Source organism: Balaenoptera musculus, chromosome 7 (assembly GCF_009873245.2).
Source record: "Balaenoptera musculus isolate JJ_BM4_2016_0621 chromosome 7, mBalMus1.pri.v3, whole genome shotgun sequence".
Taxonomy (NCBI): domain Eukaryota; kingdom Metazoa; phylum Chordata; class Mammalia; order Artiodactyla; family Balaenopteridae; genus Balaenoptera; species Balaenoptera musculus.
The window spans coordinates 19,496,121-19,520,260 of NC_045791.1; the positions used below are offsets into that span (position 1 = coordinate 19,496,121).

Sequence of the window (24,140 nt, forward strand, 5' to 3'; positions counted from 1 at the left end):
AATAAGTTGAGGGTAAGATGGTGCACATTGGCAGAGCATTTAAATCAAACAGTGATTAGCAAATGTTGTGGGCACTGTGCTTTTGAAAAGGCATCTTTGGTAGTGGAAGAGGAAATGAAGAGGCTTTTTTCAGTGTCTTCTCTCTTTGTCAAAGAAATTGTTCTATAGTTAGAGGGAGAGGAGAGGCCATAGTCATAAAAGCTTAGGAACTGAATCTGCGGTTCATACCTAAAAATATTCGGGAGTATATAGTTTTAAACCTCTAACCATTCATGTCCTCTGATATCACATACTGTTTTTGGTCATTTTTTTAACATTAAAAATTAGTTTTATCTAAAATAATAAATTCAAATTCAGTGGAAAAAATTTAGATAACGTTAAAAAAAGGGCAAATATCATATGTTTAGTAGTCAGATTGTTTAGTTGCAAATGGTAGTCGTCAACTCTAATTCAAGCAAAAAATCAGTTTATTGGAAAAGTATTTGGTAACTCAAACTCAAAAGTTTAATTGGGACCATTGTAGAACTGGGCTCAGAAAATAGGCTTGAGCCAAGGGTGCCTAGTTGTCCGGTTCATAACCAAGGTTACACTGCATTGTTGTGTAGTGCTGGCCCTGCTCTCACAGTGAATTCCTAACTGTACTTGTAGATTCAGTGTCTCAGACAGGAGTTGCTAGTTAGTCGAGCATCACCAAATATCAGAGAAGTGAAATAATTGGCCCTTTTGGCTTCTGTACTCTCCAAACATAAGAAGTGGGTTCAGAATCTAGACAGGAAAAAAAAAAATCAGTAAATTCATAACCCCCCTACTCATAGGTGATCACTGACAACAGCTTGCTTTATGTGCTTCCAGTATTTTTCATATGCATGAAGTAGGTATATATATGTACATGTTTATGTATATATATGCAACAAGGGCCCCCAACACCACCCTTAGGTTGATTTGCTAGGAAGACTCACAGGACGCAGCCATAGTTGTGCTCATGCCTATGATTTATTGCAGCAAAAGGATACAATGCAAAAAATGGCAAAGGGAAAAGGCACATAGGGTGAGGTCCAGAGCAAACCAAGGACAAGCTTCCTCTCCCAGTGTAGTCACACAGGACACGCTTAATCCTCCCAGCAATGAACTGTGACAACATGAATGAAAGGCTGTCTACCAGGGAAGCTCATTAGAGGCTCAGCACTTGGGGTTTTTAATCAGAGACTGGTCACGTAGGCACCCTCTGCCTAGCATGTACCAGAAGGAAACCAGATGTTTGCATAAACCGTGTTGTTTGCACAGGTAATTTAGGCAGAGTGAGCCATTCTTACCAGGGAATGGTAGGAATCCTCCTGAAATTCAAGTTTCCAGATGTCAAGCCAGGGGCCAACCTTGCAAGTAGGCCTTTCTAAGTATCAGGCCTGCTATGATAACTCTTTTCTGCACGGTATTTTTGTACATTTTATAAATGTATGTCATCTTGTACATTTTTTGTGGCTTGTTTTTGATTTTATAATTTCACATGAAAACTTTCTGAAATTTAATATTCATCTATAATAAGAGGTCAGCAAACTATGACCGGTGGACCAAATCTGGCCAATAGCCTGTTTTTGTATAGGTAATGAGCTAAAAATGGTTTTTACATTTTTAAAGGTTTTAAAAGAAAAAGAACAAGAATATAACAGAAACTACATGGCCCATAAAAAGCCCCAAATACTTACTCTCTGGTCCTTTGTAGAAAAAGTATGCCAATTCCTGATCTGTATCATGGTGTTTTCAAAATTGAGATATAATTTATGTACCATAAAATTCACAATTTTAAAGTATACAATTCAGTGTTTTTAGTGTTTACAGAGCTGTGCAGCCATCATCAGTATCTAATTCTGGAACACTTTGATTACCCCAAAAGAAACCCCTCACCTCTTAACTGTTATCCCCTCCTAGGTTCCCTAGGCCCTCTAGCTCTAGACAAATATTAATCTTCTTTTTGCCTCTATGGATTTGACTATTCTGGACATTTCATATAGATTGGGTTATACCATATATGACCTTTTGTGTCTGGCTTCTTTCACTTAGCATGTTTTAGAGGTTCATCCACATTTAGCATGAATCAGTACATCATTGCTTTTTGTGACTGTATAATATGCCATTGTATGTAATACTACCACATTTTATTTATCCATTCATCAGCTGATAGACATTTGGTTTACTTATACTTTTTGGCTATTATGTATAGCATAGTTTTTTCTTGCAGACATTAACTTTATATAAATGTGCTACCGTTTGCTAAACCAGGTGTTTACAGTTTTATTGTATTATAAATAATGACCACTTTTAACATATTTATGTGTACATCTCTGGTTATTTAATGAAGATACAATTCTAGAAGTAGAATCGTTGAGTCAGGATGTATATATACAGTATTAAAGCTTATGGATATATTTTACGTTTTGTTTATTTTAGTGAACTCCACTTAGCAACTACATGGCCTCACCTGACTGAAGGTATCATTGTGGATAATGATGTTTATTCGTAAGTATGTTAAGAGTAGTACATTGAGGTTCACAGACTTCAGTAGAATAAATTAACTGCCAGGTGGTTAGCAATTTTTCTTTGTATCAGTTTCTGATACAGTTGGTTGTTGTTTTTCTATTTTTAAAGATCACTTTTTAGACTGATTGATATGTATTATAGATGTGTTTTAAGCTGTGGGCTTTGGAGATAGGGTCCTTAGTTCCGGGAAAATGAGCAATCTGAATCTTACTTGGTTTTAGCAAAGATGTTTTTAAGCAGTTTGGGATTCAGTGCATAATTCTGTTGAACTTTTCTTAGCTGGTAAGAAGCATTTGATAAAGGGCTTTGAAGAGATGATGGTTATCAAAATATGTGGGAATAATATTTGATCATTAAATGTCAAATAACAGGACATCCATGTCATATACTCCTGTGCAATAGAAAATTGCACAGGAAAAAATTGAAAATTACAGCGAGCACGATCCTGGAAGAACATGGAGAAGGAGGAACATAATTTTAGTACATTCTCATGCTTGATGCAGAACAGTGAGAAATAGAAGACTTTTTTTTTAATAATTAAAATAAATGTGTTGTATTTTCTGATGGTAAAAGTAACATGAACTTTTAAAATCAGATGATTTAGATGAATAAATTAAAAGAAAAAAGTAAAGACTACCTACAATTTCATTACTTAAAAAATAACCAGTTAGCATTTTGGGGGTATATCTTTTTAAGGTATATTTTTATATATTAATTTGCTTCATTCATTTAATATATTTATTCATTTAATAAATGTAGATCTGTGTTGTCAGTTTTTAAATTGCTGCATAGTATTCCATTAAGTGAATGCACCATAATCTGTTTAACTGAGAAAATGGGGCACTTTTGATCTTGTGGAAATTTTTATAGCTTCTTTTTAAATTAATAAATAGTGTAACAAAAAGCAGATTAAAATTATTATGGATTCTTGCTTGTTTCTCGTTTCGTTTTCTTTATTCCTAAAATGTAATTCTCATTAGATTATCATTGTATGTTGCCTGTCAGGATCATTTTTATGTTTTTTGATTAGTTTGTTTTGATTTTGGTTTTTCCTTTTGTGCTTTTTTTGTCTAAGAACTTTGAAGTCTTAAGGTTTTATTTTTTTTAAACTTATCTAAATGGTCTGCATATGAATAACAGTAAGTTTAAGGGAGGCAAAATGGATTGCTTGTCCTTCTGTATAATGTTTTCATTAGACTGCATTTTGGTAAATGTATGAGTCTTGCAGATTGCCATAAATAGGATCTTGTGTTTATTGTTTTGCATTTTAGTGATTTGGATCCTGTTCAGGCTCCCCATTGGTCTGTTAGAGTTCGAAAAGCTGATAATCCTCAGTGTTTGCTAGGTAAGATGTTTATGTTCCTTTCCTGAAATAACAGGAATCTGTCTATCCTCCAGATCAGGAACACTGAATGTATTCTTTATACTTTATTTCACCTATCCGAAAAGTATTTTTTATTTTTATATTTTTACATTGTGACCTCCTCGGTTAACTCCGTTAACAATAAACCTTTGTCAACAGCAGTGAGTCCTTCTGGTTACTCTTGAATAGTACTAGCAGACATGCTTTCTTGTCATTTGGTTTTAACCAGTCTGTACCTCAAAATTCTCTGTATTTTCCCATGACCTGAGTTTTATCCTCCTGATGCTTTTATGTCACTCCTTTTTTCCTTCCTGTGGCATACTGTGCATCTTCCATTGTAGTGAGTGGAACCCCTTTTTGTCTTCTGCAGTCCCCACTGAATTTGACAGTCTTCTTAGAGCCCTTCTATAGGGCTCTGTATTGTACCTGCAAATCTTTTTTCTGATAGAGGAAAAGAGGTGTTAATAATCTTGTACACATCATAGGGATATCTGAAGAAGTCAGTGGAATAACATAAATAGAAATACTTTAAAAGCTATCCATTGGTATTCAGATCCTATTATTATATCCCATGTCTAGAATTATCTTTCCCTTCCCATTTTTGTAGATAATATCTCTTTCATGAAATCTTCTGAACCCACCTCCTCTTTCCAGTCTTTTTCTCTCTTATATTTAGTACACATGAAAATTATTTTCTTCATTTCTGTGTTCATCCATGCCACCTTTATTTCATTTAACCTGATAAATTACCGTTCAACCGAGGAGTTATTGATGACAATATTAGGGCATTTCTCTAAAGCATTTTTTTCTTGGGCTCTTTATCATTTATTATGTGCTGTTCATTAAATGCTTATTAGCACTGCCATCTGTGCTAACTATATAATAGTGAATACAAAGATAAGGTAAAATTCTTGCCATCAGTGAATTTGTCTTGGGGTATAGGGAGATAGTAGAGGGTTTATATCAAGAGTTTGAGTTGGATAGACCTTGTTTGAAATCCTATATCCACCAGTTTGAGCAAGTTGCACAATCTCTTCCAGTGTCAGTAAGATAGAGGTAACAATAGTACATACTTCAGAGTGTTAGAGGATCAAATAAGATCATGCATGTGTGTGTTTGTGTATCACATTTAACGCAGTGCCTGTCTATAATGAGTATTCAATAAATGGTTTCTCTTGTTTAATCATTGATTTACTAAATTATTAAATTTAGTCACTAAATTTTTTCCTAGTTCCTTATTATTCCTCAGCCGCTGACTTTTGTGATAATTACAGAGGACCTTAGAATTAAAAGTATTCTCATTTTAAGTTTCTGTCCCATAATCTCACCCTGTCTCTTTAACTTTGTGTTTATATGACTAGATTATAGGATTTTCCTACTTGTCTGAAGAACTCCAGAAAATGTTCCAGGTTTATTCAGAACTAGTTGGTGAATTCTGAAACTTGGATGTAATTAGTATATTGTATTGTCTAATAATTTTAGTACTGATGGTTCTTCTTAAGCTTTAATTTCTTTGTGCAAACATATCTCATAGAAGCTCTTTAGAATATATCAAACCTTTTCCCCCTTTCTTATAATGACACAAAGCATATCATTAACATGCAGTTGAAGCTGAAATAACTTCATCCTACATGATTTTTAATCCTGTAGAAACATATCTTTAGAATTTATTTTTATTTTTATTTTTCTAATGGATTCAGAATTCTAGTAGGGTGGCAGCTAGGGAAAGAAGACCACTACATATATATAGTAATATTCTTGTTACTTGTACAACTTAATGAGAATAGATACTATTTGTCTTATTCAGGCAAATAGTAACTGCTTAATATATTAGGTTCAATTATTTTTTCCTTTCATTCTAGAAGTAATTCTAAGGAAAAACTGTTTTAATATCCTTGGCTATGGAGAGAAAGCAAGGCTACCTTTGAAGTAGGATTACTTTTTGGATAGGGTAGAAAAACTGAATGGTTCTTTTCCTATCATATCTTAGCTAATAGCTTTTGTGAAAAGACATGTACTTTTATTTATAGGACTGATTTCTTTCAGTTAATGTTTTAAAAATGAGTAACATTTTTTTCTATGTAGGTGATTTTGTCACTGAGTTTTTTAAAATTTGCCGTCGAAAGGAGTCAACTGATGAGATTCTCGGACGATCCACATTTGAGGAAGAAGGAAGAGGTGACACCTTTCTCCTTTTTTAAAAGTTATTTTCAAATGTTCCAGCAACTTTTCATCTATTTTTCTAATTTGAGTTATGTTGGGGAAGCAAGTTTTGATGAACTAGGCAGCTACCATTTTCTCCAGGCTATACCCTGAGCTTAAAACATTGTGTGATTAATAAGTTCTTTCCACCAAAATTGTAAGATATTTCGAAAAGCAGGGTTTTAGAGGTTTATTTTTGAAGTTCCCTGGGCAGAAATTATGCTACACCTTTGTCAATCATGCATCCATATAAAGCTGAACATGTGTATTAGTAAAAAGTCACTAATGAAAAGAGTGACTAAAATATTCTGTACAGTCATCAGTTTATTCATCACTTTAACCTGCCAAGGTTGGTGATATAATATGTATTCATTTCTGTTCTTTTTATAGAAGTTGCTGATATAACTCATGCTTTGTCAAAGTTGACAGAGCCTGCACCGGTTCCAATTCATAAATTATCAGTTTCAAATATGGTACACACTGCAAAGAAGAAAATCCGAAAACAGAGAGGTGTAGAAGAATCACCACTGAATAATGATGTCCTCAATACTATTCTCTTGGTAAACTAAATGTAATGTTTTTATATGTCTTTATGCACACTCATTTATTCATTATCTATTCAATCCCATCTATGTGGCAGGCACTGGATTGGGAATATAAAATGAGTAAAACATCGTCTCCACGTTGAGTCCCCACTAGTGTAGTGGGAAGAAGGAAAGTAAATAGTAGTTACAGTACCATGTTACATGTGAGAATTCTGGCAGAGGGGCTGTGAGAACACAGCAGAGGGTGCATCTGTCTCTGTCTGAGCAGTGTGGGGATCCGGGAAAGCTTCGTGAAGAGGGACACTTGAGCTAAGTGTTAAAGGGAAGAAGGTTTAGAAGCAGAGGAATAGCAGAAGCCTGAGAGAGCATGTTGGACAGTTTGGTATATGGCAGGGTACTTCCCAGAGGGTGGCCAGGGATGAGGAGAGTAGCAGGTAACCTGCCATGTTGAAGCACTGGACTTCATCTTAACAGTTTAATGCCATTTTAAGCAGAAGGTTGACATGATCAGAATGGTATTCTCTAAAACTTTCTTTCACAACAGTCCAGAGAAAACTTTATAGCAAGTACTAGAAGGGGCTAGGGTGTCTCCTAGGTATAGGGTGGTGGAACAGGCCTGGCCTAGGAGCCATACACAGGGTTTAATCCTGACTTATGGTATGACTCTGAACAAGCCATTTAACTTCAGTTTCTTCATCTGAAATGAGTCTAATAAAAACCTGTGAGATTGTTGTGAGTACTAAAGGACCTTCTGTTACACTGGCATAAAATAGGCCTTTGCTAAATGATAGCTACTCTTACTATAATTGTAGTTATAATCGTACTTCTGGCAATTTGTGCACTAAGACTTTCTTGGGAAAAACCTTCAAGAGTAGTGCAATGAAAAGAATATAGGACTTAAAAACTTGATGTTAATCTTATCCCTGCTGTTTACCTGAGGAAGACTTTTAGCCACATTTTTAGTTTGTATATTTGTAAGATGTGGGCACTGATACGTAGTTCACATAGTGGTAGGAGAATAGGATACTGTTTGTAAATGTGCTTAGTAGTGGAGGTTGGCACTTGGTAGTTCCTCGCATTTAAAAAAGTCTGTTCAGCATGTTCTGTAATACGTGGCAAAGTATGCATAGTAAAAGGAATTACAAGTCAGCAGTACCACAAAACACTTGGGAAGAATAGTGATAAAAGGATTGAAAGTAAATTTCTATAGAGAAGGCCCCTTTTTGAGAATGTATCCTTAGAGATTTTATTCCAGTTATATAGCTTTTTACCACTTCTCCACACTCTCTCTCACACACAGACACACACACAGACACACACACACACACACACACACACACTCACACTCCCACTCCCACTCCCTCACACATGTTAACAGAAATCATGTGGAAAAGATATACTGGTCATTACAGGTTTAGTCTGCTTCCCACTTTCTATGGGTATCTCGTAAGATAAAATTACAGGTCTTTAATATACTTTTAGCATTTCATATATAAAAACCCATGGATGATGATTCTCTACAGAGCCTCATGAATGTTTGGGTGTTTTAAAATTTTCTTTTATAGTTTTGTCTTTTTAATAATAACATTAAAAAAAAATTTAATGACATTGGATGAGCCTGAAATCATAGTGAAGAGATTCTGGTTTTGCATTTTGTAAACTAAACAATTCACAGAACCAGGTGGTTACATTCAAGAAAAATTTTAAAATTTTAAAATTGACTAGTCACTGAAACAATGTATTTTTGAAGAAAAATAGAAAATGTTTGGATATTGTAGAACTAACTGGGCAGTACAGTAAGAGCATTCTCATCATTTTAAAAACAAAACCATTAAAAAGTCAGTGTTTATATGAGTTACAAAAGTCAAAATGAGAAATTTCGTTGAAGATGTGATTATTATTTTCTTTCTTCCTCCCTCCTAAGTTCTTATTCCCTGATGCTGCTTCTGAGAAACCGTTAGATGGGACTTCTTCAACAGACAACAGTAATCCTCCATTAGAGAGTGAAGAATATGTAAGTTAATTAATTAACTTACATATTAATGTATATATATGTAAGAATATGTAAGAATTATGTAATATGTAAGAATATGTAATATGTAAATATGTAATATGTAAGAATATATGTAAATATGTAATATGTAAGAATATGTAAGTTAATTACTTACATATTTAATTAATGTTAAAATATTTTTTATTTTTTTATTTATTAAAAATTAAAAAAATTTATTTGTTTTATTTATTTATTTTTGGCTGCATTTGGTCTTCGTTGCTGTGTGTGGCCTTTCTCTAGTTGTGGCGAGCGGGGACTGCTTTTCGTTGCAGTGCGCGGGCTTCTCATTGGGATGGCTTGTCTTGTTGCAGAGCCACGGGCTCTAGGTGTGTGGGCTTCAGTAGTTGTGGCACGTGGGCTCAGTAGCTGTGGCTCACGGGCTTAGTTGCTCTGCAGCACATGGGATCTTCCCGGACCAGGGCTTGAACCTGTGTCCCCTGTATTGGCAGGCAGATTCTTAACCACTGCACCACCAGGGGAGCCCTAAAATATTTTAAATGCATTGAATTTCTAGGGGGTTTGCTATATTTCTAGCAACAGTCATGAAATCTAGTTCACAACAATGACTACTGTAAACAGTTTTATAGCTCTACACCTGTCATTTAAGCTTTCTTTTCTCAATTTATCAAAGACTTGGATGAGGAAAACGTGAAAATTTTCTAGCACTCACTATACAGCTTTTTCTGTTTTGAAATAAGGATCTTTTTATTTTAAAAATCACCTTAGTAAAACTTGAGTGAAGATGATATCATGGCCTTCATTCAGACAATGCCCTACTATAGAATATTGGCATAGATACATATTTTGGGTAGAACTTTTCTGGAAACAGTGAAAAAAATAACAAATATATTGTGCATGGTTATAGGATTGCCTTCATTTTACACTTTTCATAAATCATCAAATTTACGTTTTGCAGCAGATTCTACTTTGTATTTCAAAACTGGACAGAGAGTGGAAAATTCTTTAATGAAGTAACATGTAAAATGAAGTAAAATTTTCATGTTTTCCTCTTTCAAGTCTTTGATAAATTGAGAAATGAGAGTTTAAATGACAGGTGTGCAGATATATCAAATTGTTAACAGTTATTTTGGGGAAGTGATTTCGTGAACTGAGGAGGAAAAGCAGGCTTTACATTTTCAGTTTATACAGTTCTGATTTTATGTTTTTGATTTTGACAAGTGTGTACTCATTTGTAATTAAAAGATTTTTATAACAACACATGAAATTTGGAATATATCTTAAAGATTCCACAGAAGAAATTGAAAGCTATAACTTTAGGCTCACTAAACTATAGCTTCACTTTTTGATACTTATAGACATCTTGAAAACATGGAGCTGCCTAAGAACAATTTAGGCAATACTGTATTAGACATTTGATAAAAGCTGGTTTGGTAGGATAGATTAATTTCAGTATTAAAATCTCTACCTACACAGTTTTTGATTATACATGTAAATATGTTGTTAACAAGTTTTGCTTTGTTTCTGTTTTGTTAAATTTAGAATCTCTACAATCAGTTCAAATCTGCACCATCTGATAGTTTAACATACAAATTGGCTTTGTGTCTTTGTATGATCAATTTCTACCATGGAGGACTGAAAGGAGTGGCACATCTCTGGCAGGAGTTTGTTCTTGAAATGCGTTTCAGATGGGAGAACAACTTTCTGATTCCAGGGTAATAATTTCAGTTTCCAGCTTTAGAGATAGGATTTTTGTTTGTTCGCAAAATTTGACTTTTGACCCATTAATTCTCCTCTTCTAGGAAATCTGCCCTAAGAAAGTGGTAAGAAACTTAGGGCACGATTTCTTTTCAGAGGTATTCACTGCAGCAAATTTATAATAGGAAAAAAAAAGTTAAACAACCTAAATATCAAACATTAAAGAATGGTTAAATAAATCATGATATGTCTCTATAATGGAAAGTTTTTTTTCCAAGAATCTCTAATAACATAGAAAGTGATCACAATATTTGTAGTAAAGTAGAATATAGTGTTATGTATACAGAGTGCTTTCAACTATGCTTTCAATTATGCTGATAGAGAATATTGAAAAATATATAGAATATATATAGAAATATGTATAGAAAAATAATTGGAAAGAAATACAACCAGATGTTAACAGTAGTTTTCCCAGGTGTGAATTATGTTTTTATTTTGCTCTTTATACATTTGTGTATACATTTGTGTTCTAAATCTTCTGTCATGAACATACATTTTTATAGTTGGAAAAAAAATCTTTAAAGTTCATAAGTTCAGGTATTAGACATTACCTATAATTTTTTGGTATAATTTATATTGACATTTCATTTAAAGAGTTTAGTTAGCATATATGTTGGTACTGCATAGGTTACTGCCCATTTACCTGTGCTACTCAAACTAAGGGAGGAGAGTCATGATATAAGTAATATAAAGTGGTATTTGATCCAAAAATGTTTACTCTTCGGTCTGCCAGCCTCTGCTTAGCTGGATTCTCTCTTGGCTGATTACTGGGAACCTAGTGATTTAGCCTAGGGGCAGTCCAGGCTCCTTTTAGCAAAAGAGAGGTGGAGATCAATGGATTTTATATTGAGAATCCACCATAGTGATTGAGAAATGAATATATAGTATAATCCCTTTTGTAAGGCATGAAATACTACATGCTAGCTACTTCCTAGGGTGAATTTCTAGGCTTTAAAATTTTTTTCAAGTTTCTGTTAGCTTGAGAGCTATCACTAGTTTGCTGTTACTGTTGGTGAATTATGGACTAGGGGGATAAAATAAATTTTGATCTTTTAATTTTATTTGGTCCATCTCAGTTGCCTTATCTATAGAAACCTAGTTCTGATTTCTTATCAATGTGGCTAAAATATATGGTAGTATAAAAATATGAATATCTGAAGCAGTTTTACTAAGCTGTTTTTCCCACTACTTTATTTGATAGATTAGCAAGTGGACCCCCAGATCTAAGATGTTGTTTACTGCATCAGAAACTACAGGTAAAGATTTCCCAGTGACAGTATATAAATGTGGTCTTGGTTCAATCGGAGCTTATTCTGATATTAAATGTGATAATGGATTATAGGCTATTCTCATTGTCGTGCTGTAGGTTACTTAAGTCATTGTCATTCACAACAAGGTCCAGGGAAAGGGTGGAGAATGAAAATAAAATATTCAAGTAGTGGATAGATTTTTATTTTACTGTAACTGTCACCAGCGGAACAGCAATTTCCTCAGTCCTTGTCCTCCCCAAGGAAAAACATCAGTCGAGAGACATTGAGCAGTTTTAAGCAGTGGAAGTTTTATTAAGCAAAGCGGAAGTACACTCCTGAGAAAGGATGAGAGCAGGCTTTCTGGAAACCAGAAGCCATCCTGCAGTGGGGATAGGGTTGGCTTTTCAGGCAGAAAGTCCCTTCATGTGTCATTTGACTGACAAGTTGATTGACAGCTTTAGGTTACGTAACTTTTCTCCTTGTGCGCAGGCACTTAACGCATAAGCACCCAAGTGAAACCCATGGGCATGGGGGGAAAACCGTAGTGCTCATTTATTACAAGTATGGCAAAATGAGCCCTGGGTTACTTTGAATCACCTTTTAGGTCTTGGTGCTCCTGCGCCAACCTATGCTGGTGGGTTTTATCTAGCTTGGTGGTAATAAGGGTGGAAACTTAGCGGTCCTTGACCACAAAAGGGAGGATCTCTGGGCGTGTTCTGATCACCGGTGTCCAGGTGGGGGAGAGAAGGATGACCCTGTCCAGAATGGGGCGGGGACCTGCTCATGTCTGACTAACTGCCTAACAATTCAAATATGAATGTTTTTTCAGATGTTAAATTGTTGTATTGAAAGAAAGAAGGCACGTGATGAGGGGAGAAAGACAAGTCCTTCAGATAATGTAACTAATACGTATTCAGGGGATGCTGGAAAATCTGGAGACCAGCTGGGGCCAGACAATCTAAAAGATATGGATAAGGAAAAGGGAGAGGTGGGAAAATCATGGGATTCTTGGAGTGACAGCGAGGAAGAATTTTTTGAATGCCTAAGTGACACTGAAGAGCTTAAGGGAAATGGACAAGAGAGTGGCAAGAAAGGAGGACCTAAGGAGATGGCAAGTTTAAAGCCAGAAGGACGGCTCCATCAGCATGGGAAACTTACACTGCTACATAATGGAGAACCTCTCTATATTCCAGTGACCCAGGTAGGACATGGACTGGTTCTTTAAGTTTTATTTTTTGTTGTTTATATAACTTTATCCTAGTAAGAGATGATTGCTTTGGGTAGAGGCAATTCTTTAAACAGTTCTATGTTCAAAGATCTATAAATTTGACTATTGGGGCTTTTAGGTCTACTATTTGTACAACTGAGAAATGTTTTGAAGTTTCAGTAGATAGTAGCTCATCATGTATAAGGTGATCTATTAGTTCATGTTAAACTTAGTGGTGGGCACTCAGGTGTTTAAAAAAACAAAATCCAAAAATATTGGAAGAACAAAAGTAAAAATTCTTTAATTATATAATTAGTTTTAATCTGTTCTAATATGCAGTTTGAATCCATTTTATACCATTAGGAAGTAGAATAGCAACAACTCAAAACCTAAGGAAGAGCAATAGTTTTTGTTGGGCTTTTTTGCATAGGTAATAAGTGAATACATTTTATTGTGAAAAACTCAATCTAGAAAAAGTAAAAGCCACCACCCACTAATTCCAATTCTCATCTGTAGAAGTAACCACTATTATTGGTTTGGGTTATAATTTCTTAGACACCTGTTTCTATGCTTTGATGTATGTATGTGTATGCATATGATACATAGTTTTGTGGATTTTTAAAAATGTGTGCATTGGTGTGTAGTTTTTTAACCTAATGTGTCTTGAAGATCTCTTCATGTCATTACATGCAGATCTACTTCATCTCTTTAATTGCTGTGTAATATTCCACGGCATGGAAGAGCGATAAGCTTATTGAACCATTCCCCTCTTAATGCACAATATATGTTATTTGCAGCTTCTTGCTATTACAGTGCTACAGTAATGTAGCAGATTCTTGTAGTTTTTCATATATTATCTGTTCACATATAAGTGTTTCTCTAAGGAAGAAATGAGAAATGGAATTTCTAGAAAAACAGATATATAAGCTATAAAATTCCTCTTCAAAAGGGCTGCACCGGGCTTCCCTGGTGGCGCAGTGGTTGAGAATCTGCCTGCCAATGCAGGGGACATGGGTTCGAGCCCTGGTCTGGGAAGATCCCACATGCCGCGGAGTAACTAGGCCCGTGAGCCACAACTACTGAGCCTGCGCGTCTGGAGCTTGTGCTCCGCAACAAGAGAGGCCAAGACAGTGAGAGGCCCGCGCACCGCGATGAAGAGTGGCCCCCGCTCGCCGCAACTAGAGAAAGCCCTCGCACAGAAACAAAGACCCAACAGAGCCAAAAATAAATAAATAAAATTAAAAAAAAAAAAAAAAAGGGCTGCACCTATTTTATACCCTGTCATTGATGAATATAGGAGTAAGGGAATTACATTCTCTCCCCAACTTTCCTTTCATACTTTCTTCCTCCATAAATATGTATTGAGTGTCTAATATATGCCAACCACTGTCCTAGACCTTAGGATTTTAGTAGCAAACTATATAGTAAGGTTCTTGAACTCACGTTACTTGTATTCATATTTTATTTAATTTTTTTTTTTAGTAGACATTACCAGTCAAAAAATTTTTTGCCAATATGACGGGCAAAAGTGGTATCTCAGTGTTCTAGATTGTAGTTCCCTGATTTTTGATGAACCTAAGTATCTTCTAATATGTTTATGCCATCCTTTCCTGTGAATTGCATTCCATTTTTCTTTTAGGTTGCTGTCCTATTCTTATTGATTTATATGAGTCCTTCATATATTAAATATAAATCCTCTGTTATATACATTCTGTATGTTTTCTCCTAGTTATTTTAAAAACATTTGTTTTCTTATCTATTGAGTTAATAAATTATAACTAAATAAAGTGCACAAATCTTAAGTGTACAGCTTGGTGAGTTTTTTCATATTTAAAAACCTATGTAAAACTAATAGAATGTTATATGTCAATTATATCCCAATAAAAACATTAACTCAGAAAAATAAAAAATAAAAAAAATAAAAATAAAAAATAAATAAAAACTCATGTAACCATCACCCATATCAAGATATAGAAAATTCTCATCATCCTAGAACAGCAATAATCAGTAGAACTTTCTGTGAAGATGGACACATATATTTTCTATCTGTGTTCTCTAGTACTATAGCCATTATCTATATGTAGCTATTGAGTGCTTGAAATGTGGCTAGTGCAACTAAGGAACTGAATTTTTAATTTAATTTTTTAAAACTTAAATAGGCAGATGTATTGAGTACTCCCCTCCAGGTGACTCTTTTTTCTAACTTATATCAGCATAGGTTAGTTTTGTCAATTTTTGAATATCATAAATGTAATCATACTTTGCTTGCTCTTTTGTGTGTGAATGGAATTATGTACTCTTGTGTTGTGCTTTTTTATTTAACAACCATCTGTGAGATTCATCTATGTCATTATATGAATCAGTATTTGTGCACATTTTATTACTTTATAGTATTCTGTTATATGAATATGCCACTCGATTCTTATATTGCTTATCCATTCACCTGTTGATGCAATTTGAGTTGTTTACAGTTTGAGCTATTATAAACAAATGAAAATTCTTATGTGTCTTTTGGTGAACATACTCATTTTCTTTTGGATATATCCTTAGGAGTAGAATTGTTGGGCCATGTGGTAGCAATATGTTTGAGCTTTAGTAGATATTGCTAAACAGTCTTCCAAAGTGGTTGAACTAATTTACATTCCCTCCAACAATGCATAATAATTGTGGTTTATTCCACATAATCTCTTACATTTGGTGTGTCAGGGGTCCCAACACTACTCCCAGGTTTGATGATTTGCTTGGAGGACTCACAGGACTCAGTATATAGTCATGCTCACAGCTGTAACTTAATAGAGCAAAGGGACACAAAGCAAAATCAGTGAAAGGAAATGGCACATGGGACAAAGTTCAGAGGATATCAAGCACAAGCTTCCAAGAGTCTCCTCGCAGTACAGTCACACAAGATGCGCTTAACTCCGCAACTGATCGTGACCACATGTGAAATGTTATCTATCTACTAGGGAAACTTGTCAGAGGCTCAGTGCTCAGGGTTTTTTTTACTGGGGCCTGGTCACAAAGCACCCTCTGCCTAACATGTGCCAAAATTCCAGACTCCCAGAAGGAAAGCAGGTATTCAGCATAAACCATATTGTTTGCACAAAGAGTTTACGCATAGTGAACCATTTTTATCAGTTCTGAGTATGGTGGGACTCTGCCGGAATCCAGGTTCCCAGAAGCCAGCCGAGGGCCAACTTTGCAAACAGGCCTTTCTGAGGATAATAGTCTAAGACCTGCTATGTTAACTCTTCTCTGCACACTTGATAATTTCAATCATTTTAATTTTTGCCTTTCTGAGGGGTATGTAGTAGTATCTCATGTTTTTACATTTCCCTGATGAATAATGACAACACATTTTCATATATTTATTGCCCATCTGGATATTTTCTTGGTCAAGTGCCTGTTCCAGACCTTTACCTATTTTTTCAAAGTTAGTCATCTTTTTCCCTATTGCTTTGTAGGAATTCTTCATATATTCTGGATACGAGTTCTGAGGTGTATATATCTGTATCTGTCTGTCTGTCTGTCTACCTATAACAAATAGTTTCTACTAGTTGGTGGCTTGCCTATTCACTTTCTTAATGATGCCTTTTGTTGAATAGGCATTTTAAATTTTAATAAGGTCTGATCTACCAATATTTTTCTTATGTGGATACTGCTTTTGTCTCCTGTTAAGAAATTAACTACCCCAGGGTCCTGGAGATATTCTCTTGTGTTTCCTTCTGGAAGCTTTATGGTTTTACCTATCACATTTATGTTTGTGATCCACCTCAGATTGACTGTGTTTGGTGTGTGGAAGAGATTAAGATTCTCTTTTTTCTGTAAGGGTGTACAGTTGTGTTCCAACACCATTATTCAGAACACCTGCCTTTTCCCACGGAGTGGCAGTGACATCTTTGTTGTAAATCAAGTGATTGTATGTGTGTTGGTCTCTTTCTGGACTATTTATTCTGTTAGTCTCTTTGTTTATCCTTGTGCCAGTAATGTACTGTCCTTATTACTATAGTTTTATAAAAATCTTTCTATCTTGTAGTTTAAATATTCTAACTTTGTTCTTCAAGATTATCTTGACTCTTCTTTTCCTTTTTATGTAAATTTGAGAAACTGTTTGTCAGTTTCTACACATAAAATAATCCTGCTGGGATTTTAATTCATATTGTCAAATTAGATTTAGAATTAGCATTGCATTGCATTGGAGAGAATTGATATCTTAACAATATTGAGTCTCGTGACCATGAAATGTCTTGCATTTTATTGAATGTTCCTTTTACTTTCCCTCATCAGTGTTTTTTAGTTTTTAATGTAGAGGTTTTGCATATCTTTTATTAGATTTATGTCAAAGTATACTGTTTGTAATTTTTCAAATATTGTAAATGGTATTTTAAAATTTCATTTAAAAACATTTTCCCTGATATGTAGAAATAGTTTATTATTGTATATTGACCTTGAATCTAACAATCTTATTACATTCACTTATTGTTTCTAGTATATTTGGAGTTTTCTATACACACAGTCATGTTATCTGTTAATAGACAATTTGAATTATGATTTTCTGGCCTGTACACTTTTTAATTCTTTTTCATTTCTTATTGTACTGGCTAGGATCTCAGGTACAGTGTTGAACAGTGGACATCCTCCTCTTGTTCCCAGTCTCAGAAGGAAAGCATGTGATAATCTTTTGAGTGTATCTGGTGTAGGTATCATTTACCATATGAAGGAAATTTTCTCCTATCCCTAGTTTCTGAGAGTTTTTATCATGATCAGGTATTGTATTTTATCAAATGTTTGTCCTGCATATTGAGGTAATCATAAGATAACTGTGAGTTTTAAATGAAATAGTGAGTTTTAAATATGATAAGTGAATGATACCATGTCTAGTCCAAAATAAGTACTCAAATTTTGGCTATTCTTTTTTTTTTTTTTTTAAATTGGAGTAAAATTGCTTTACAATGTTGTGTTAGTTTCTGCTGTACAATGAAGTGAATCAGCTATATGTATACCTATATCCCCTACCTCTTGGACCTCCCTCCCACCCCCCCACCCATCCCACCCATCCCACCCATCTAGGCCATCACAGAGCACCAAGCTGAGCTCCCTGTGCTATACACCAGGTTCCCACTAGCTATCTGTTTTACACATGGTGGTGTATTTATGTCAAACTTAATCTCCCAATTTTGTCCCACCCTCCCCTTCCCCCCTGCCCCCCTGCCATGTCCACATGTCTGTTTTCTACATCTACGTCTCTATTCCTGCCCTACGAATAGGTTCATCTGTACTGTTTTTCTAGATTCCACATATATGCGTTAATATACGGTATTTCTGGCTTACTTCACTCTGTATGACAGACTCTAGGCTATTATTCTTTTGAGGACTTTTTCTTATATAAGACCTAAGAGGCTAGTATCGCTTCTCAGGCTGCAAGGATTGACTTAAAAGGTTTTTTAACCAGTTTTCATATTTTGAGATGGGTTGATCAGTTGTAATAATTGTGCAGTGGGATGTTGGGATGATTGCTTGATAATTTTAAACATGGATTCTGTTAACTTTTTTTTCCCATGCTTATATTGTTTCTTTGCCAGGTGGCTGTCATTTATGACATTAGTTTTGTTTGTTTGTTTGACAGGCCTTATCTTTTTGCTTCTTTATATTATTTTAAAAGTAATTATATTTTAGATACTTCATCACTAACTGTTAGTACTAGGACAGACTATTCTAATGCTAGAAACCAAGTGTATATTTTTTCAAATTTTGTTGGAGTGCATGCAGTTGGTATTGAGGTCTTGTGGCATAGACTGGGATGTAGGAATCTAGCAGAGCTAGATTTGTAGCCTGGCACCACCCTTATTTTTAACTAGTATTGCTAGTAGAGGCTATGTTTCCTTTCTGAGCCTTGTTTTTCTCTCTTAAAAAAATGTTTGCATTTTCTAGAATTTTATATAAATTTTATGTAATTACTGTATGGTTTGTGTGTGTGTGTGTGTGTGTGTGTGTGTGTGTGTGAATTCTTTTAGCATAATTATTTTGAGATTCATATATGTTGTTGTGTGTATCAGTAGTTCATTCATTTTTATTGCTTAGTAGTGTTCCTCAGCATGGATATAGCACAGTTCATTTATCCACTTTTTGATAGACTTTCCAAAAATGGGCATAAGGAAGCTTTTAATCTTGATTGTAGTGACTGCTTCATGGGTATGTACTTAACAAATGTACCCTTTAAATTATTGTATGTTGATTATACTTCAAAAAAAACTTTAAAAATTTGTCATATGATCAGTGATTGACAAGAAAAAAATGAAAGTATTTCTGTCTTGTTCTAATGTATCTTCAGTTTGAAAACCCTACCTATTTATTTATTTATTTAATAAACAAATATTAAACACTTTAAAAGCCAATAATAGTTTGTATTACTCTGGGTTGTTCAGGGTTAAATTACGTATCATATTTAAAGATATTTGGCATGTAAGTGTTCAGTGAAGTTTAATTTTTTATGTGCTTTTTCCAACTTTTAATTAACAGTACTCCCTATTTTTAATGAACTTGTTGCATATATGTTGGTTTGATTGGGTTAATGAAGCGTCAGAGGAAGTTGTTCTGGAAGCTCAAGCTTTATTTTTCTTCAAAATGCTATGTCTTCCTCATTTATTTTAGATGCTTTAGTTTCCACATTCAAATTTGTAATCCAAATCTGGAATAATTTAAACTTATTTTTCTCTCAACATGCATCTTATGTATTCAGAAATTAACTTTTGTCTTACCTTTAGGTAAATCGGGGCAAATTTTTAATCTGTTTTACTTTCTTACTTTAAAGTTAATCTTCTTTGAATTATAACCATTGTATATGTACTTATAGAAAATGTTTGGAATTAAAAATGATCCCAGTTGAAACCATTAAAATTTCAAACTTTAGAAATTAGCTTAAAATGTGCTGTTAATCCATTGCCACTTCACCAAAAAAAAAAAAAAAAGTAAATAATAAGACTTTATATAGGTCCCACTTCTAAGAACTTAAATACACTCCCTTATTCCTTTCATGTAGACTTAGGTCAACCTAAAATTTATGGCTAGGAAAGGGTTAAGAATTTTACTCAGCATTTTAGAGCCAGGGCTAGAAGAGAAATTTGTAGAGAATCTGTTAAAGCAGGAGTTCTTAGGTTAGTGGATTAGATCCAAACTAATAGTTCTCAAAGCCAGCGTTAGATGGATGTCCTAGATTCTCCCTTCATTTTGCCACTTGAGAGTTTGCCACTTCGATGATGTTGGGCAAGATGCTATCTCTGCATTCAGTTTCACCACATGTAAAATGCCCTGATCACTTCTCAGTGATCAGTGATGAGATCATGTGTATGAGAAAGCTTTGGGCATGTTCAGAAATGGTACATGTAAGAATGTGTGGCCCTCATGCTCTTTGCTGCTTGTATTCCTCTTGATCATGTTGTTCACTTACAGTTGGCCAGAGTTCCCAGGTGGGAGGGGTGGTCAGTATCCTTTCAGTATCTCCTCCCTTCCCTCAGGAGGCTAAAGGACAATGAACAGGAGTTCCTTTTTAACGGAAATAATGAGGGCCTCTGCTTCTGAGTATACTGCTTCATTGGAGATTCATGTTATTTTTGAATCTGAGGAATTTTGATATCATAGGGAAAGTAGAGTAAAAAACTTAAAATACAACCTAAGTATTTTGTCTCTAATTGCAAGTGTTTTTTGAGCTTATGCCAGGATCTATTCTTCACAACAGTGAGTCACATAAAGCTGGAGTAATTGCCCAAGGTTATACAGCTGGGATTCAAACACAGGCATGTTGTTTCTAGAGCCCAAACTCTTAACCAGTCTGTCATACTGTCTTAACAATTATTATTCAACCCCAAGTATCAGTGTGGGACTTTGAAAGTGATGCATTTTCATTGTAGAGAAAGCAAAACAAAAGCTCGTAATTCCATAATCCAGAGATAATCACTGTTAAAGTAGTTCTTTCCCATTTTTTCCTATATCAAACCACTTCTCTGTTATTGTACATTCAGATTCTTTCCAATTTTCACACTGTTATAAATAATACTACAGTGATATTTCTAGAAGTGGAATTCTTGGGTCAGAGGGCATCATCATAAATGCTTGCCATGTATTGATTTCAGATTGTTGTCTGGGAAGATTTATATTCTCTCCAGCACTGTTTGTAAGTGCCCTTGTAGGTTTGTTTCAAAAATGAGAATGATATAAGAAAAAAGTTACTTTCTTTTGTTTGTTGCTGTGTTTTGAATGCCATACCTTTGCCATGCTTCTACTTTATTTCTGACAGATATCTGCAAAAATTTATCTCTGTGGAAGTGGTTCTCAACTGGGGAGTGTGTTTTGCCTCCCAGGGGTATTTGGCAAGGTCTGGAAACATTTTTGATTGCCATGAGGTGGAGTGGTACTACAGGCAGTAGTGGTACCACTACAGCACACAGAGGCCAGAGATATGCTGCTAAACATCCTGCAATGCATAGAACAGGCACCACGACAGACTTATCCAGTCTAAACTGTCAGCAGTACTGAGGCTAAGAAAACTTGCTTTATAGTAAGCTCCTGAAATCTAGAAGGAATCTATTTATTGACAAGACACTTACTTCTGCTAGGTCTTATCCTATTTAGGAATAAAGGAGTTCATGTTTTTCTGGCTTTAACAACAAAGCAGGCAAGATTTGTTTGGTTAGTCTCTGGTTGTTGAGTTCTTCATATTTCAAATATAAAATCTAATGGAATCAATTCTCAGAGAACTTTCCTAAGCCCCTCTGAACAGTTTTGAAATGTTTTCTGTCTCTCTCTTTTTTTTTTTTAAAGATTTATTTATTTTATTTATTGATTGATTGATTGATTGCTATGTTGGGTCTTCGTTTCTGTGCTAGGGCTTTCTCTAGTTAACGGCGAGCGGGGACCACTCTTCATCGCGGTGCGCGGGCCTCTCACTATCGCGGCCTCTCTTGTTGCGGAGCACAGGCTCCAGACGCGCAGGCTCAGTAGCTGTGGCTCACGGGCCTAGTTGCTCCGCGGCATGTGGGATCTTCCCAGACCAGGGCTCGAACCCGTGTGCCCTGCATTAGCAGGCAGATTCTTAACCACTGTGCCACCAGGGAAGCCCCCCTGTCTCTCTCTTAATGATTCTACAGTTGTATTTTCCTTTAGATTTGCCTTAGCTGCTGTTTTATTTGAGGTTACCATTAAAATATATAATGTCTCTGATTCCCCAAAGTAAAAAACAACTTCTTATGGGAATTGGTAGTTTGAATGTGTTTGGAACATAAACTCAAAGCTACTCCTCCAACATAAAATGTAGTTATTTGGGGTTCAATTCTTTTCAATTTTCTTCTCTTACTAGGTATAATAAAAACCTTGTTGCAACTAGTAGTGGCATTCATAAAAATATCTTAGGACTTCATTTCTTTATCATTAATAGGCAGGAAAATGTTCAGTGCATCCAGTTCCTCTCTTAGCTATGGTCAAGGAAACATGATAATCTTATCTGTTGGCTGGCGGGCAGGTGGTGGGGGGCGGTGCGCTGACAGTCATATTTATTCTTCTTGTTACTTTTTCACGTAGGTTCCAAAAAACTGGCAAATTTCTCTGAATTCTTTTAAATACATATCTTGTGACTGCTATAGCTGAAATAATTGTTGTCTTTGGTCTATTTTTATAGTTCTGCTTTCTCTAAAAAAAGCTATTCACGAGCTTTGTCCTTTTGTGCTTCGCAGGAACCAGCACCTATGACAGAAGATCTGCTAGAAGAGCAGTCGGAGGTTCTAGCTAAATTGGGTACATCGGCAGAAGGGGCTCACCTCCGAGCACGCATGCAGAGCGCCTGTCTGCTCTCAGATATGGAGTCTTTTAAGGTGGGTCACGTTATCAGAGTCTATTTTGAGCTACTCTGGGATGAAGCTGTGAAAGTCACTCTGTAAAGTGGTGTGAAGGCCTGCATGTCTTTTTTTTTTAATTAAATGTTTAGATTTTATTCGTAGTTACAACACCCTACCTCCATCCCCTAAAGGTCATAGCCAAACTTGCTTCTTGAGTTTAAAAAAGAAAAGAACAATCTTTTTTTTTTAAATGATTCTATTTTTTAAAATAAATTTCTTTTATTTTATTTATTTTTGGCTGCGTTGGGTCTTCGTTGCTACGCGTGGGCTTTCTCTGGTTGCGGCGAGCGGGGGCTACTCTTTGATGCGGTGCATGGGCTTCTCATTGCGGTGGCTTCTCTTGTTGCGGAGCACGGGTTCTAGGTGCGTGGGCTTAGTTGCTCTGCGGCATGTGGGATCTTCCCAGACCAGGGCTCAAACCCGTGTCCCCTGCATTGGCAGGCGGATTCTTAACCACTGCACCACCAGGGAAGTCTGAAAAGAATAATCTTTGAATAATGGTTGGAAGTTGAGAACTGAATCATTGCTATATGTGGATTGGGATGTTTTCTTCCTTTAGGTGTGTTCAGTCAATTTAATGCAAGGTTTTTAGAAATCCTTAGGATTTAACATAGGCTGATTCATTCAGCAAACCTTTGATTGCCTACTTTGTGACAGGCACTGTGATTAGGTAATTAAGAAGTACAGTGTTTATCCTCAGTTACAGTCTATTGAGGTTGTGGGAGGAGATATGTAAATCATTACTATGTGATGAGTTCTCTTAGGAGAGCAAGGTCAAAAAGGTGACTGACTGTACTGAGTGGAGGTCATGGAAAATTTTTCATAAGAGTCACAGTTTAGGATGAATAGGCATTTGCTACCTGGAGAAGAATATTTTAGGCTTAGATACAGGCCTGTATCTAGAACACAAAGGATTCAGAGAATGTTGACACTTAGCTTATTAATTTAAAAACCAAGGGATGAAGAAAGTCTTTTTGGATTATTTATTTTTGAAAGCAGAGGCAAATCCATGTACATTAAAAAAAAAAAAAAAAAAAAGGGTAGCTCAGTGGGCCACAGGGCTTCCTTTTCCTATTATTGATACTGTGAACTGTCTCCCATGCCCAGACTTTCTTCCTTAACCTACTGCTACCTGTGATGGCCTCCATTTCTTCATTCCACAGCTCCTACTCAGTCCTGCCTTTGTGCTAGGTAGGCCAGCCTGAGTTTGATATTTCAACATAAACACCCTGTGAAAACCTATGCTACTTTCATCTTCCCTGCTAGCAGAGAGTGACAATAAAAGGGAGTCTTTTTATTCCCTGCTTGTTTCCCCCATCTTTCCTAAAAGAAGAAATCTTCAGTAAACCTCTCAAGAGCTGCATGTTTTCAGTAGAGATTAGAAA

The 24,140-nt window shown here is 35.5% G+C and overlaps 1 protein-coding gene across 2 annotated transcripts in view; it reads left to right on the forward strand.

Annotated features, from left to right (window-relative positions):
* The window catches only part of RAB3GAP1 (RAB3 GTPase activating protein catalytic subunit 1), a 123,812-nt gene that overhangs the window by 75,021 nt on the left and 24,651 nt on the right, over positions 1-24,140 (forward strand). For both annotated transcript variants that reach the window (XM_036858080.1, XM_036858081.1), the window contains exons 10-18: positions 2,446-2,514; positions 3,807-3,880; positions 5,984-6,076; positions 6,491-6,660; positions 8,570-8,659; positions 10,199-10,371; positions 11,616-11,670; positions 12,494-12,865; positions 22,594-22,731. In XM_036858080.1, the coding sequence (XP_036713975.1) occupies positions 2,446-2,514; positions 3,807-3,880; positions 5,984-6,076; positions 6,491-6,660; positions 8,570-8,659; positions 10,199-10,371; positions 11,616-11,670; positions 12,494-12,865; positions 22,594-22,731 (1,234 nt within the window). The remainder of the gene's footprint in view (positions 1-2,445; positions 2,515-3,806; positions 3,881-5,983; positions 6,077-6,490; positions 6,661-8,569; positions 8,660-10,198; positions 10,372-11,615; positions 11,671-12,493; positions 12,866-22,593; positions 22,732-24,140) is intronic.